Genomic DNA, 17,248 nt, shown 5'->3' on the forward strand with positions numbered 1-17,248 from the left:
TTTCAGTCCTTAGACTAGTGCTACTGAACTGTTTTGACACATACTTTTACATGCAATTTCGGGCTCGTAAACCAACATTCTACCTCCAATTCTAACATGAACCAAGATAATAGTTTCTGCATAAGGTCTTTGAAAATAATACTGATGTAAGGAGAGCAGTATACTACTTACACTATTTCCTAAAAAATAATACTAATATAAGTAGAACATTGTACTACTTATACTATTTCCTACCTAAGAAAATATGGCTTTTTTAATGTTTATTTCTTTTGAGAGAGAGAGAGAGAGAGAGTGAGTGTGAGTGGGGGAGGGGCAGGTAGAGAGGGAGAGATAGAATTCCAAGCAGGCTTTGTCAGCACAGAGCCCAACCTGGAGCTCCATCCAGTGAACTGCAAGATCATGACCTGACCCAAAATCAAGAGTTGCATGCTCAACCAACTGAGCCACCCAGGTACCCCCAAATTATGGCTGTTTTATGTCTTCTTTTTAAAGCATCATTGTAAAAAGGTAATGAGAAACAGAGCTTAGGCCAAAGAAGTTGAAATCGGGTGAAAGAGGGAAAAGAAAACAGTAGCCTGGTTTTTGAAAGGATGACGGTTGAGGAATTGATGAGTTATATTTGTCAGACAGTAAGTGATTGATTTTGGCATCTTTTCAGCATTTGTCTACATCATAGAAACACAATGAAGTAGGAGAAAAGAATGAGAACCTTGATAAAATTCAAATATCATCCTGGGATCCTACTGAGCAAATCCTTAGGGAGAGCGTGCTGTATCACTCTGCTACATCAAGAGTGTATATAATGGGATATCAGTCCAATGTTCTTTTAGGTATCATTTAGCAGATTTTGTTAGCAATTTTTAAAAATGCCTCAAGTTCTAGGATATGTGTGACGATATGCCTTTAATTGTATTAGCATAGACTTCTCTCAAGGATGATTATACTTAGAAACAGAAGTTGTTCCATGTATTGAATATTTTATTTTACTCTTAGTTTCCTTTTGTAAGTGTTACATTGCAGTTTTGAAAATTAGTTGAATAACTATAAGTAACATAATTAAAATATTTAAAGGAAATTTAAAATTTTATTTTCCTATAAGGATAAGTATCTATGCAATTAATTACAAGATGAGGGGGAAAAAATTAACTTCGTTAAAAAAAAAGAAACCAGCACCACCAAAAAGAAGTTTCCATGAGCTTTCCATTGTCCCCTTCTAGAAATAGCTAAAGATAAAATTTATTTTCTATCTTTTCCCCTGAGAACCTTTCAGATCAGCCACATTTACAGTATCCTGCATTTATTGTCAACAGCTTTTCAAGACCTACAAGGTGATGTTGAATATTATACACTTTTTTGGAGTTCTGCTACCTCAAATGAATCTCTAAAAATCCTCCCAGATGTAAACTCTCATGTCATCGGCCACTTAAATCCAAACACAGAGTATCGGATTTTTATCTCTGTCTTCAATGGAGTCCACAGCATCAGTGGTGATGTATTGTGTGCAACCACTTTCGATGGGGGTGAGTCCAGACTTCAAGGGACCCTTGGCTTCAGAGATGCAAATGAAATTGATTGATTCTTGCTGAGGTTGAGATCAGTCATCCCTCCATTATAAAATTTCCGGTGTTGGAGGGAAGGGGGTTGGGGCTAAAACGCTTAAGTGCTCACTGTCGTCAAGTGGCAGATCAATACGTGGTCCCTTAGAGACAGTAGCACAAGGCTCTAATAATGGGATATTAGCCCAGTTTGTTCCTGTTCTTTTCAGTGTATGCTTAGTTTGGAGCTGAGTTCACATCAATAAATGGTGACATTTAGAAACATTTTGTTCTAAAGATTTGCTCTTAGAAGCAGTATGCTTTTCAAAACGACAGCCAAACACAGTGAGGGCTCTCCCTGAGTCACCAGAAATGGTAGGTGGAGGTTCAGCCACTGAGAAAAATTGCCTCTGACTCATTTCTAAGCCAGTTAGCAAGGGGGAGGAAGCAAGGGAAGCAACTTGTGAATCTGAAATGTGTTTGGAATGGTCTTTCTAATCTTTTTGGCTTTATAAAGTCTCATTATAAACATTATAATATCATTACCTCCCAAGCAAGTGTTCCAGGTCATTAGCAGAGCACTTTAAGTGTGGAACCCATTTCCCTTTGTGGTGCCAAAGGTCGACACCTTTTGTTTATAAAATAGAATGGATCACAAGGACAATTTTTCAACTAGTTAAGATGGTTCTTATGATAAAAATAGGTCTTTGCATAGTTATTTCTGACATGCTTGAATAATTGTGTAATTTAACGCCAAGCAAGATTTTTTTCCTAATGTTAGATTTCATCATTACCTATGGTAATCAACATTCAAAATCATTTACATAATGACAATATTGCATTATTGCTTCATATTGCTTGAGTTACAAGCTAGTAACATCAAATGATTTTTTTACGTTCCACCAGCCTCAGCCTCAATGTATTTGAGGTTTATTTTTTGCTTAAGGAGCAAATTTTCTTTCCTTTTCCCTGGGAGGTATGGCGTGAAGGGATGGGAAAAGAGACAAATAACAGATATGTGTTGGTGGTGCAGATGGGTGAATAATTTATCATCATATCCCACTGGTCACATAGTATTGACGATTAGCACTATGCTGGTGGTATAAAGCATTTTACCACCAATTCTTATGGTTTCTGACTGAGAGTATAATAAGCCAATTTACAGAGGACTACAGACTGTGATAACTTCATCAGAGAAAAGCAGATAAGCAAGGAACCCTTTGCAAAACCTAAATACTAATCTGCATTTAGTTTAACAAGTGCTTTTTCAGAGACAGCTGGAGTTTATTCAGTTTCTTCCTTTAATTCTAGAGCCTCAGGGCATGCTTCCTCCAGAGGTTGTCGTCATCAACAGTACATCTGTACGTGTCATCTGGACATCTCCTTCAAACCCAAATGGCGTTATCACTGAATATTCTGTCTATGTAAATAATAAGCTCTACAAGACTGGAATGAATGTGCCTGGGTCTTTCATTCTGAGAGACCTGTCTCCCTTCACAATCTATGACATTCAGGTTAGAACACTGTTTTTTGATGGCTAAGCTTATAGGTGTGTTAAATAAAACATTGCCAGGCTATGTCTCTAAGTGAATACCTTCCGTCTTGGTTACAGATTATTTATTTACTGGGGAAGGGGAGAGAAAAGAGGGAAATTGATTAGGATTAAATCTGTTTGCTGTGGGCAAACACATGAGTCTCAGGAGAGAAGGTAATGGTAATATGGAAAACGATGGTGATGATATTCTTGCCGGCAAAATGAGGCAAATCACATATTTGCGGTAAATCTTGCTAAGCAGTTCACCTTTATCCTGATTCTTTTACTGATATCAAAATCAGAATCAACCTATGAATGTGGAGACATTCTTCTATTCCTATTTCTGCTATTTACTAATTTAATAACTTCAGGGAAGCCACATAACCTGTTTGGTGTCAGTTATCTTTTTTAGAAGGGCAGCGGACTTGGTGACTTAAAACATTCTGTCGACCTCTAGCATTCTGTGACTCTGAATGCGGCAAGAAAACATAAATGAATATATGGCAGACAAAATATATTAAAGGGTTTGACCTGAAGATGAAAGAAATTTATCTGTTGTCATCTACCAAATGTTTGTCGACCCTTGCCTATGTGAGAACAGTTATCCTTAAACTTTTTTGCCCTTGAACCTCTTTGATAATCTAATGATGTCAGTGCACCCTGCCCTAGAAAAACACCTATGTGCCTATATGACAGAAGTTAGTGTGCAGTTTCATATTGCATTGACCATCTGAGGCCCAACTCATAGACCTCTTTGAGATCTGCTGATCTTTAAAATAGAAAAAATAGAGAGACAACTAAGGAATCTTCAACAAAGAACTTTCCCCCAAGGAATTGGAACTCATTACACTGCTGGGATATAAAAGATAACAAGGCCAAATGTGGAAATTAATGATAAAAACAGAAACTCAAAGTTTATAGAGAAGGGCTGTAATGTAGTAAATTTTTAATTAATCTATGCTACTTCCAACATTTGTAAGAGCTTTGTAAATAATTTTCAAAAGATATTAAGCATGGAAATTTTCTTTGACCACAGAAACATTCACTGGCTTTGTCTAGTAAGTGCTACCTCTTTCATTTCCCATCCCCTTCTTTCCCTCACCTTGGAAGGGGAAACATACACAGTCATCTGGCTAGAGCCAATGCTTTACCACTCCCCCCCCCCACCCCCCGCTACTAGGCCTAGCTTCCTAAGAAAACAAAATAAAAATAAAAGAAGAAAGGTATGCTGATTAGTTTTCATTACATTCCATGATTTCCATGAACTCACCTGAGTCATCTTAGAATGGAACACATGGACTGATGTTTATGTTCACGGTTCTTAGAGTGAGTCTCTATGTGCATGTACATCATAGAAAATTAGAAAATAAAAACCACATTCAAAATAATTACACATATAGCTTTGTGAACAAGGTTGGCTTAGGAAGGTGACAGAGTATTTGCTGTATTATTCTTTTGGGGGGCGCTGATGGAGAAAGCTGGCTGAGTCCTCAAAAGCCAACTTATTTATTTGCTTTATCAGGACTCAGAATACAACCTAAGGTGAGATCAATAGGGGCTATGCATGCATGCACGTCCTGATCCAGCTTTCTGGCTATATAACAGTTGATGTGTACGTGTTTCAGTCATGTTGTCCTATAAAAGGCTTCACTCATCCCTACTGGTTTGAGTCACTAGTGGCCTGAAAAGAATGCATTTTGATCAGATTTGGGACATCTAACAAAATAAGGAGACAAAATACCAAATTAGAATCTAATATTTTAGTTGTGTTATTAGTGACTAAGATGTTCTTATTCTTGATAAACTATATTTTTGTGAAGCTCTCCACAGTCCAGGAATATTCCACTTGAAATAGTTGTTGCATCACTGGAAATTTGAATAACAGATTACAATGATTTTTGTTCATGATGTCAAAGATGATTTGGGATTTGACTCCATTTAAAATATGCATCCAGGGGTACCTGGGTGGCTCGGTGGGTTAAACGTCTGATTTCAGCTCGGGTCATGATCTCGTAGTTCCTGGGTTCAAGCCCTGAGATGGGCTCTGTGCTGGGAGTGCAGAGCCTGCTTGGGATTCTCTCTTTCCTTCTCTCTCTGCCCTTCCCCCACTCACATGCATGTGCATGCTCTCTCTCTCAAAATAAATGAATAAATTTTGAAAATAAATAAGTAAATAAATAAATATACATATATGTATAAATATATACGTATAAAAATATTTATATGTATATGTATATATACGTATATGTATATATACAATATGTTGCACCTAATTGATATGCCTGCTACTTTAGGATTAAGGTTCTCTGTGTTAACCCCCTCTGTCAAACATGTATTGATTATAAAGCAGACATATAGATCCAAATATCTACTTTTTTGAATGAGTTATTTTATATATCCCTTCTATATAATTTATATATATATATATATATAATATATAAATACATTTAAAATGTCAATTTTTGATTCAATTTTGTTTTTATGTGAATCAGTCAACCTTTATATTTGTGGTTCATTCACATTATGCAATATAGCTATAGCAGCAGAAATATCCCAAAGATGAAATCTGGTCTGTTACCTTAGTTGAGAAAAATATTGACACATTTCTCCGAAGTCAAAATAAGAGTTTTCTGGAGAATCATTTGAATAGAGCTAGTAGCTTAGTTTTATTTTGTTATAACTTTTTTTTTTTTAATTTGAGAGAGAGAGAGAGAGAGAGAGAGAGAGAGAGAATCTTAAGCAGTCTCCAAACTCAGTGTGGAGCCTGGCATGGAGCTCAATCCCATGACCCTGGGATCATGACCTGAGCTAAAATCAAGAGTCAGACATTCAACTGACTGAGCCACCCTAAGTGCCCCAGAATATAGCTAAGTAGTTTGGAACTTAAAGCTATGCTTAGTATTTAGATGATAAGACTAGAATACAGTAAAGCTGGGATTAGATATCTCATATCTAATCAGCTTGATCATATTCCCTGATTTCTCTCACCTCCAATTTGCAAGCTGATGAAAATGGAGTCATGAAGACTCAGTAAAATTATTTGTGCCAGTTCCCATTAATATTGAGCACATATTACTTACATAATGAACTGGAGTTGATTTTTAGTTATAATTATGCACCATATAGTCAAATATTGCCTAATATGTATGAAGTTTTATTGTCATTAATTCTATTGCAGCAAGTATATTTTAAGTTCATTTCCCTTTAAATTATTTGGGGTTTCATTGGACATACTCAGAGTGGAGGGCCTTGACAGTGTCCACATCTCTACTAAATATTAGTAGATAGGAAAAATACTATGTGGAATACATAAAATACTATATGGCATACATAAAGAACACAACTCAAACAGCATCATAAAAATGTGCTTCAACTCCCATTTAGGTATAAAGTGCCCCATGAATAAAATGATGTAACTACTAAATACAGTAAGAGACACATTTGTCTTTTCTCAATTGCCAGTGGAAATCCAGAGAACTGCTTCACTTAAAAGCTCAGTATTAGTGTTTAAGATGCATCGGTATCCAGCTTCCCCCTTCATTTTTTATGTATTAGCTGCTGAAAGTAAGTGAGCATTGGAAAAAGTACAGTTTCTCTTTGGCTTATCCTTTCATTGGAAACAGAATGATGTCACTTTGTGAGTGTTTCACTAGCAATCTTTTGTACATTCATTTGTCTCTCCTCCCACTTGCTGAATGTGTTTCTTTTGCGTTACTAATGCTTGATGAACTCAATTTCTAATCTCTAGTTACTCCACCCTCCTCAGTTTTTAGTCAGATTAGGTGGCAGAATTAAAGGGATAAATGATGATTTTCTGCTGTGATTAAGGTAAAAATACAACTGCAGCTGGAACAGATGAATATAAAGTAGCTCAGCCACATTGAAAGGCTTCTCTAGACCTCGTTTTTCTTCCATTGCACATTAACATTTGGGCTATTTGTTCTAAAATGTCAAGACTTCTGCAAGAACTCATCATTACACTACCTGGTTGTAGATCTAGAGAGCAATATGCAGTGATAACCTACTAAGCTTATATACTGTCACCCAAACGTCTTCCATTCCTTACTGTGCCCCAAAGGGATGAATATGTCTGTCTCTTTCTGAAAGGTTGGAACCAGAGACTAAACATCACCATTTTCATCACTAAATCAACTGTCCTGAGCTCATTTCTATATCATATTCTGAGTTTGAACCAATGCAGTCAAACAACATCAAAAATTAATATTTATAGAACTCTAAGAAGTTATAGAGAACTAATAGGAGAGTCCTATGAAATGAAGGTGGGTGGATTCAAGCCACTGGCAGTGTATATTTTGAAAATAGTTGGATTTATTCTTTTCTAAACTGTTTGTAGGTTGAAGTCTGCACCAAATATGCCTGTGCGAAAAGCAATGGCACCCAAATCACCACTGTGGAGGATACTCCAAGTGACATACCAACACCCACAATTCACGGCATCGCTTCAAGGTAAAAATTTTTTGCCAGTTAATGTCAAGAGCTGATCAGAGGCACCTGCGTGGCTCAGTCACAAGCCTCTGACTCACCGCTTGTGAGTTCAAGCCCCTCATTGGGCTCTCTGCTGTCAGCACAGATCCCCCTTCAGATCTTCTGTTCCCTTTCTCTCTGCCCCTCCCCAGCTTGTGCATAAGCTTATGCATTCTCTGTCTCTCAAAAATAAATAAACTTAAAAAAATAAATAAAAAGCTGATCACAAGCAATGAACGTTAAAATCAAAGATTTCATCCTAACCATGACAATTTCATTTTAGAAAGTTGCTATAAAGACCTGTATAAATCAAAATTTTTGTATTATTAGCTATTGATTTTCACTGGTCACATCACCTAATACTTAAGCTTTAATGTCCCCAATTTCCCAGTTTCACTTCCCTTTATTTAGTAACCTGTGAGCAAATGCTTAAATGCATGAAAGGGTTTCTGTATTTAAATGTGTCATTAAGCGAATCCTTTTGTAAGGCAAAGAATACAATTTTCATTAGATTAATTACCTTCTAAGTTACTCTCTTTGAAAAAAATTAGATTTACATGTATCAGATTGCCTTAAACCTAGAAAAATCTGTAAAATAAACAGGGGAGATAATGTCTGGATAACCATTACCACTGTTATCAGATTCTTGGTACAATCTCATTATTTTTCTGTGCTCATGTATTGCTGAGAAGTGGCCATAGATTGAAAGTGAGTCTCTTTTCAGTTCAAGTTAACAATAATAATGATAAAAAGATTTAATGTCAAGTATCCCAAGCCAAAATTGACATGAGAGTAGTTCATCCCTCTACATCAGTCTGAGGCTAGAGAAAGAAATCTGAGTACTCCCACATCATACTGGGATGATGTTCCAGCTAAATGAATCACCCTTCACCTGTACACACACACACACACACACACACACACATACACACACACACACACCCCCCACATACACACTGACCAAAATAATCGATTTGTTATAAAAGATTTCAATTCTGAAGGATCCTTTTGCAACATATTAACATTTCTATGTTTCTTTAAAATCAGTTTAAAAATATCTGTACTGATTTAGGGAACTAAAGATAAAAATAATTAGAAAAAAAAAAACCCAAGTAATTGGATGCTTAGCTGTTCAGGGCAAAAATCATGCCTTGTCTCCTTGAGTCCATCTTTTATCTAACACATGACAGATATTTATCTAATTTCACATGTGCTAATTAATTGATAATCTTGTCAGCAAATTTTCCCTATCCACAGAATTGCCTACTATGCAAAGGGAAAATAGTCAAATGAAAAAAGTACCGGCAAATACATTTGTGGTTATAATAATATAAGAAGAAAAATTAATTTAAAAAGTATAAGGCATGGTTTTAATTTTTCAAAGTTTTCAGTCTACTGTAGAGACACTGCCCTAAACAAATGTTTATAGAATAATGTAAAAAACTCCACAACATAAGTTTATAATATGCAGGAAAAACATAAAGAGAAAAATACTGAACTCTACCCAGGATGATCAGTGAAGGCATCATGGATGATGCAATAATTGAGTTCTGTCTTCAAGAACTCGAGGAAGAATTATATTTAGGTGGGTGGATGTTGTCAGATTTCTTGTTTGTTCTCATCCTTATGACCTAAGCCCAGATGAATGACATAAAGGAGTATGTCTTAAATTATATATTTATATGTAGCTAAAAATCTGTAGGTTTTATTAGACATTGAACAAATGTGTATATGTGTCTGTACTTCTAGGATACTTTTTTTTATTTTAAAAAGATTCTTACAGATAATAGCAGAGTAATAGTTGTGGTTAAAGATTATTTACATTCAAATGTATAAGTTGATGGCAAAAATATTAATGAAGGCATCATACAACAAGAGGAAGAAAAATGACAGAGCAGACAACAGAAGAGAGATTTCAACACAATTTTGGAAGCAATGTTTGGCAGGGAGAAACAAATGAGTTAGTGCAGTGGAAAACATTTACAACCAAAGTTTGGTTGGCAGAAGGAGATAATGACACAAAACAAACTAATTTACCCTGCAGAGAACCTCAGTGTCTGAGCACTTACAAGTTTTAAGGTTAGTGAAGAAGAGGAAGATGTAAAGTTCAAAGCTGGAATCATGAGATTAGCTAAAAATCTGAAAAAAAAAAAAAATGTGGTTGGAACCTGTAATTAGGGTTCTCCAGAGAAACAGAACCAAAATCTGAAAACCCAGGAAAGCTAGTGGTGTAGTCTCTCAAAGTCTCTCTGATTTGAAAGTCAGAGGAGCCAATGGTATAAGTTCCAGTTCAAGTCTGAGAGGAGAAAAAGACTGATGTCTTAGCTGAAGGAAGCAGGCAAAGAAAGGGAGGGAATTCTCCCTTCTCCCACCTTTTTGTTGTATTCAGACCCTCAACTGATTGGGTGTTGCTCACCTACACGGGGTAGGTAATCTGCTTCACCAAGTCCACCATTTCAAATGCTAATCTCCTTAGAAACAGCCTCACAGATATACACTGAACTAATGGTTAGCCAAATATCTGGGCACTTTGTGGCCCAGTCAAGTTGATGCATAAAATTAACCATCCAAAAATTCACGGTGCCCTACCTCCATAGTATGTATCCTGGTGTCTACTTCTCTTGCTCCATCTAGCATGTTCTACTACCATGAGATCAGAAGTGTATTCTCTGGACAAACTGAACAGAGGCATCTAGGAATTAAGGCTAACTAGGCACAGTGGAAGGCTGGGAGGAGGGGCTGGGAGGAGGGGCTAAAAATCACGATAAAGTGGAAGACTACAATCAAAATGATGAAACCTTCGTTGTTTTCCCCAGGTCTGTTCTCAAAAGCAAATATTGTGAGAAGAATGTTGAAATTTCCAGATATAATTATGGGCATATCTATTTCTTTTTTAGAACTCTCTGTTTTGCCCCATGTATTTCGATGCTTTATGATGAGATTCATATACATTTAGGATTGCTATGTCTTGGTAAATTGATTCTTTCATCATTGCATAATATCCCTTTTTTCTGGTAATTTTCTTGTTATAAAGTATACTTTGTCTGATACTAATATAGCCACTTCAGCTTTCTTTTGATTAGTGTAATTGTGAGTGATTTGGGATTGTATCCTGGACATTTTGAATAGTAGGTTGTGATCATTTGAGTCCCATTAAAAATTTGAAGAAGGATGAAGTTTTCGTTTCCTTCAGCAGGTAATCATCTGGTTACCTTCAGACTGCAAATATTGTCTTGGCTTTATGTGCTCAGGGGCTCCAATGTCGGTTCATTTTTCAAAAGCTTTGCTATGCTGCTTCATGTCTGCCCCATGTATGCACCTTTCAGTGGCTAATCTGGTATTTGTTTGGAGGGTTATGTAATGGTCATATCTCAGAGTCTTTGCTGTGACGCTCAGATTGCCTTTGCATGGAAAGCAACCGTGCATGTGCGGTTTAGACTTGAGTAGGGACTTGCGTTGAAGATGACCTAGCTCTCTCTTGTCTGAGATTCCTCCCACATTTTCCAGATCCCTGGTGCTTCCTTTGTGGGATCTTTGGCTAGGAAGATATGGTTTCTCTTGAAATTTTAGCCTCCCAAGTTACCTGACATTTTACATAAATGAGGCTGTTTGGCGAGAGCAACAAGATAAGAGAAAGTGGAAGGAAAACAGGGACACCTCCCACCACATGTTTTAGATCACAGGAGCCCCTTTCCCTGGTTCCTCTGGTCAGAAAGATGGATTTTTCCTAGGATTTTGGATTCCCTTTTGACCAGGACTGCTATAGTGCAGCTCCTTGACCAGAATCATCCTCAGAGCAAGTCTGGACAAAAAAAGAAAACACAGAACAGGAATTTCCCCTCACACCCTCTGGCTTGTAAGGCCTTTTTGTACTCTGGCCAGAAAGATGGGGTTTCTCACATAGGTTTTACTTGTCCAGTGCACAATTCTACACCGGGGCTGCTCTTGGATTAAAGATGGGAGATCAAAGAGGGGAAACAATGAGAAATTCATCCTTTAATTTTTTTTCCCTCTCGTCCTTATCTGCCTCTATTGTTAACTTTTCAGAATCCTCAGGTGGTTGCTTCTTGTAATTTCTGCACACTTTTTAGTGATACTCAGTCAGAGAGAGGCTATAATAGGTTTACTCCATATTGGCCGGCCTCAGAAAGTCCCTCTCTACCGTTTTTTGTTTGTTTGTTTGTTTTTAATTCCAATCCCTTTACCAACTTTCTTTTCTTTCTTTCTTTCTTTCTTTCTTTCTTTCTTTCTTTCTTTCTTTCTTCCTTCCTTCCTTCCTTCCTTCCTTCCTTCCTTCCTTCCTTCTTTCCTTCCTTCCTTCCCTTCCTTCCTTCCTTCCTTCCTTCCTTCCTTCCTTCCTTCCTTCCTGTTTTTTTGGTCAAAAATCTAAAAAGGTCTTGATAGAAATCATTCACCACCAGATACTGGCAAGGGAAATCTTCCCTTTCTAAAAACGATTCATCATAGAAGAGCAACGTTTTCCAGAGGCAGGACTCAAATGAGCAGCTTTGGGCTGCCAAATCATTAATCAAAATTATACCAACACCAAAGTAGTTAGCCTCTTATGTGCATGTTATTGTTTGTGTATTTTATTATATGTCTGGCAATGTATACTTGTTATATTTTTATTTTGATTCAAAAAAATCTCTTTTATATTAGCAGTGAGCAAAATCAAATGTGAAATTATTCCAGAAAATGTCAGTAGACTGAATTAACTTCTATAGCATTTAAAATAATTTGGTTTCTAATAAGACATTTGTTTCTTAGAATGTTTAGTTTTGGTAAAGCACAATAGTCTGTAACATTTACCTGTCATGGATTTTAATAACATATACAGATAGTATATCAGACTGTCTGATTATATGCATGGGATGCTTCAACTCGTTTTTGTTTTGGCCTTAACTTATGACTCGTGACATCTACTGTACAACCACTCATACATGTTTTTCCCATTACATGTAACCCAAAGACACCATAGCACCCAAATGTGGAAAGAGCACACGAGCCCCTGTAGTTCTATAAGCTGCCTCTCCAGAAACAAACTCTGTTTCTACATCACATTTTCCATACTTGTCATATTATCATCAGCTGCTTCTATATCCCAAAAGAATACTAACTAGTGATCGATAGCCCGGACATGTCTGGCCATGGCCTACATGTGCCCTGGGTAGTTCATTTATTTGCCTTGGTGGATTTGCTAGAGTGGAATTTAATCAATAGTTAATTCATTAATTCTGGTCCTTGAGAATGTAGAGACTACAGTGGATGTAGATAGCTGGCTGGCTCTGGCTTTGACTGAAATATGACAAACACAGTAGCTGACAGCTTCCCTTGTATTGGGTTGCCTTTTTAGCTATAAATAGATAAGCAAAAAAAAAAAAAAAGAAGAAGAACGTCAACAAGAAAGAGATTTTATTAGTTACTGCTAGTATTCCAAAATGCATCATTTCCAGGGGAAAGGGTCAAAGGAAGGCAGAGCGAGAACACAGATCATGTCTTTCATTGTCTTTAATTGGCACCATGGCAGTTTTTTCTGTTCCAAATCAATTCAGGGCTGTATTATTGACGAGGAGTCTGTGGTATAACGTCTTTGTAGCATTCGCAAATAATTGTTGGAAAATTTGCCTGAAGCTACTGAATGATATAAATGATATTTTTACATACCAACTTTTCAGAAACCTTTATGAAATCAGCACAGGCTGCGTGTCTTTAAATGAAGGTTACACCACTATCATCATTTATAAATCCCCTTAAATTTTCAAGTTACTTAGCTTGGGGTTGAATATGGCAAAAGAGGTTTTAGGTTGTGGAATAAGAATTTTCCTCTTTTTACCTCACTAAATTTGGGGTGAAACTTTGAGGCCTCTATTTTTTTTTATAGTATGATTTTTTTTGTATTATCAGAGAATCTCTTCTATCCTTAATTTTCCCTCTCTGATATTTTTCAGTGACTGATAGCTTGAGCACTGAAATAATAATTTTATATTTTGTGTGAAAAAAAATTAGATCATGATTTATTTTATTATTTTCTTAATAGAGAGGATGTTGGGCTGTAGATATAATATGTCACATCAAGTCTTCTTCACCCATATTCTAAACTCCCTCCCTCACCAATATGGACAACAGGAGACACATTTTAATTTGGACTGGAATTTCTGTCAGAGTCTTTTTTTTAAAGTAGGCCCTATGCCCAACATGGGGCTCAAACTTATGATGCCAACATCAAGAGTTGCATGTTCTACCGGACTGAGCCAGCCAGGTGCTCCTCTGTTAAGAGTATTTAAAGGATACAGGAAGACATCTTGAAAGAGATTGTTTCAAGTATATTTACTACTGTTGTACAGATCCGATCAAGTCTTATAATTCAGGAAGTATCATTTTTAATGGCTAGTGAGTTTTCTTTATCAGACACATTGTTTCATTAAAAGACCTTACAGAAGGGGCGCCTGGGTGACTCAGTCGGTTCAGTGTTTGACGTCGGCTCAGGTCGTGATCTCATGGTTTGTGGGTTCAAGCCCGGCATGGGAATCTATGCTGACAGCCTGGAGCCTGCTTCAAATTCTGTATCTCCCTCTCTCTCTGCCCCTTCCCCACTAACTGTCTGTCTCTCTATCTCAAAAATAAACATTTAAAAAATTCAATTATTAAAAAAAAGGCTTTACAGAATATCGAATTTATTCATTTTTTAAGTTAATTTATTTATTTTGAAAGAGAGAGAGAGAAAAAAAAAAGAGAGAGAGAGAGAGCACACTTGTGTGGGTCGCGGCCGGGGGGCAGAGAGAGGAAGAGAGAGAATCCCAAGCAGGCTCCACACTGTCAGCCCAGAGCCCAACTTGGGGCGTGATCTCATGCAACTTGAGATTGTGACCTGAGCTGAAATCAAGAGTCAGCTGCTTAACTAACTGAGCCACCCAGGTTCTCCTCAAGTCTCTTAAGACTCTGCTATCAATACCTCCATTTTCTCACCTCCCTCTCTTCCCAAACTCCTTTAAGTTCTCTACCTCTTGTAGCTCCGGTAGAAGCCAGTCACTGAGGCCGACTGTGCCTCTCAGCAAAATCCCCCTCTTCCTAATTCACTTTGGCCTTTAACTACCACATTGTACCCTGCTCTCTGAACACCCATTTCCTTCTTTTACTGGGTCCATTCCAAATCCTAGTATTAATTGTGAGACTGAACAGAAAGACTCTCCCTCCTCATCAGGTAGTTCAAACGTCACACTTTTATTCATTCTGATGTCTCAAAAATTGCTGACCCTGTTTTCCCCCCAAACTCTGGTCTCATCTATGCAGCTGCCTATTGATTTTCCATAGTAGTATCTGCTACCTCAAGCCTCAGCGGTACATTCTCCTCTAACTCATCATCTTTTCCAACATTCATTTTCACAGATGCACCACCACCTGCATATTATCACTGACATCTATCTTTGAATTTTTTTAATCCCCTGAGTTTGCTCAATCTTCCTATATGTGTCTCTCTTCTTCATTTCCACCACCACCACCACCCTGGTTCATGTTTTCATCATTTAAGTTTATGTAACCTGTTTCTGCAGGGGTCTTAATTCAATGAGATACAAAGAAGAAAAGGCTTTGCATTTTGCCCACTGCTTGCTGCCTTATACATAATCCTTTGGCTGCCCTCTCTTCGACTCTTGAAAGCCTCTCAGAAACATCTTATAGCTTTTGAATTATTTTTAGTTATGAGTCTCACTTTGGTAGTTGAGATTCATGATCAAGTATTAAAAAGTCTTTTCTGTCTCTAGCAAATTATTAAGCCCAAGTCTGGTTCAAAGATTCTACCATTTCACAGACTCATGCCTGATCACAGCTTGTCTGTTCCCTCCTCCTTGCTCTTTCCCTCTTATCCACCTTGATCCAGTGTGTCTCCTCTCAATGTTATTGTTTCACTGCCATTACTGGGCAACCCTCAAAGCCCTCTGCATATCAGGTGGCACTTTTCCTGGAGAGTTGTATTTCCCTTGTGAGGCCCCAAGAGGATCTCCACATAGTCAATTTCCCTGACACGAGTGCTGCCCTCTATAGCTGATCTCTTGTGGTCCCAACAGAGTAGGGCATCCCAAGGACTCTTCTTGCTGGAGTCTCCTCTTCCTAGAAGGCTGCCATCATGAACAGTATACCCTCAAGCTGGCTCAAGCCTAGTCATCTCGCAAGGCATCTCCTGGTTCCGGTGAAGCTCATTGATCCGTGCCATGAGGCACTCTTTATTTTACCTTTTTGTTGCAGCTACTTTGGACAATACCTAGCCGTCAGGATTCTCTCATGGAGAGTCAAGCATCTTTTCTCTGCTTGTATAGACTGTCAAGATCAATATCAAGCTCTCCCCAAACTCCTTACTATCCTCCAAGGACAGCAGCAGACTGAGTTTAGACATTTCTATAACTCAGCGAGTACCAAACATGAGAAACAAGTGCTTCCAATTTCTCTGCCTCTTGTTTCTCTAAGTGACATATTTGGAATGCTTTCCTCAGTCCGACCCTAGGTGTTAGCAGGGGTTAGGGCGTGTGTTTGATGCCACTCTTCACTATGTAAATAACTCCTCTTTCATTCTGTGCCTCAAAACTTCCGATGGCTTTCCAACACACTCAAGAACAAGTCCAGTTGTTTCTGTGTTGTAGAAAATCCTACATCATCAGCAAACACCCATGCCACCCTCCTTATACCCTAGGATCTCGTTTTCCCATATTCTATCTTGTGTGCAGTCCAATCCAGCCCTATTAGATTCACTGGCCCTTCACCATGCCAAGCACATGGTTGCCTCACAGCTTTTCCCTCCACCTAGAAACCCCTCCGGGCTTGATTCGCCTCTTCTGTCGAATTTCTGCATAGAAGAACCAGTCCTTCCTAGACCACCAACCTGACGTATGATACACTTATGTGTTTCTTTACCGTCCCTCTTCTCCCAGAAAAATGTACGTTTTATGAAAAAAGGGGGCTTTAGCTGTCTTGTTCGCTGATGAGTAAAGAACAGGGCTGGCATATAGGAGGTACTTAAGAAATACTCACTAAATTTCCTACTTTCTAAAACTCTCCTAGAATTCTGTTTATTTTTGGTTGTTTTGGGTGACAGGTCAATGTTAAAGAGTTTTATCCTTGGGATTCAACAGAATCTTGCTGTTCCCTTTAGAAGTGAAATAGTTACCATGTTCAAAAGGAGGAACTCATTACCTGTCATCCTCAGTTTGGGGCTGTAGTTCAAATCCCCATACAAGAGCGGAACCCCATTCAACAATCTTTTGCACTTGAGTTACTAATGTAGCTTACTGACCTTTCTCTCTAGCCCTGTTCTCTTCCACTCTAGCATGTCAGGGTGTTAGTTCTAATAAGGCTTTGTAGTCTAGGAGTGACACAGTGCACAATCATACTATTTCACTATCAAACTCAATACAGTGTTTGAGGGACTCCATCAACTTTTTTCTTTTTTTCAAATTTACCCTCCTCTTTGCTGGATGTAGCTTATTCATTCATCAAGTTGGTCACATTACTCTTCCATACACACTGAGGCTGATTCCCACCCTTTACATTTGCTTATGTTGATTTTCCTGCACAGAATCTTCCCTTCTTCATTTACCAATTCAAGTCCAAATCTATCTGTTCCATGATACCCTCATTGTTTAGTCTAGAACAGAGGACTTTTGCTTATGTGTTGTTATAATATCTGTAGCCTAAACACATTTAA

The 17,248-nt window shown here is 37.8% G+C and overlaps 1 protein-coding gene across 3 annotated transcripts in view; it reads left to right on the forward strand.

Annotated features, from left to right (window-relative positions):
* Positions 1-17,248, forward strand: part of USH2A (usherin) — a 734,839-nt gene that overhangs the window by 517,082 nt on the left and 200,509 nt on the right. For all 3 annotated transcript variants that reach the window (XM_025927811.2, XM_086694483.1, XM_086694484.1), the window contains exons 45-47: positions 1,311-1,520; positions 2,847-3,049; positions 7,424-7,536. In XM_025927811.2, the coding sequence (XP_025783596.2) occupies positions 1,311-1,520; positions 2,847-3,049; positions 7,424-7,536 (526 nt within the window). The remainder of the gene's footprint in view (positions 1-1,310; positions 1,521-2,846; positions 3,050-7,423; positions 7,537-17,248) is intronic.

This window comes from Puma concolor, chromosome E4, assembly GCF_028749965.1.
Source record: "Puma concolor isolate L17-30 chromosome E4, mPumCon1.1.hap2, whole genome shotgun sequence".
Classification (NCBI taxonomy): Eukaryota; Metazoa; Chordata; class Mammalia; order Carnivora; family Felidae; genus Puma; species Puma concolor.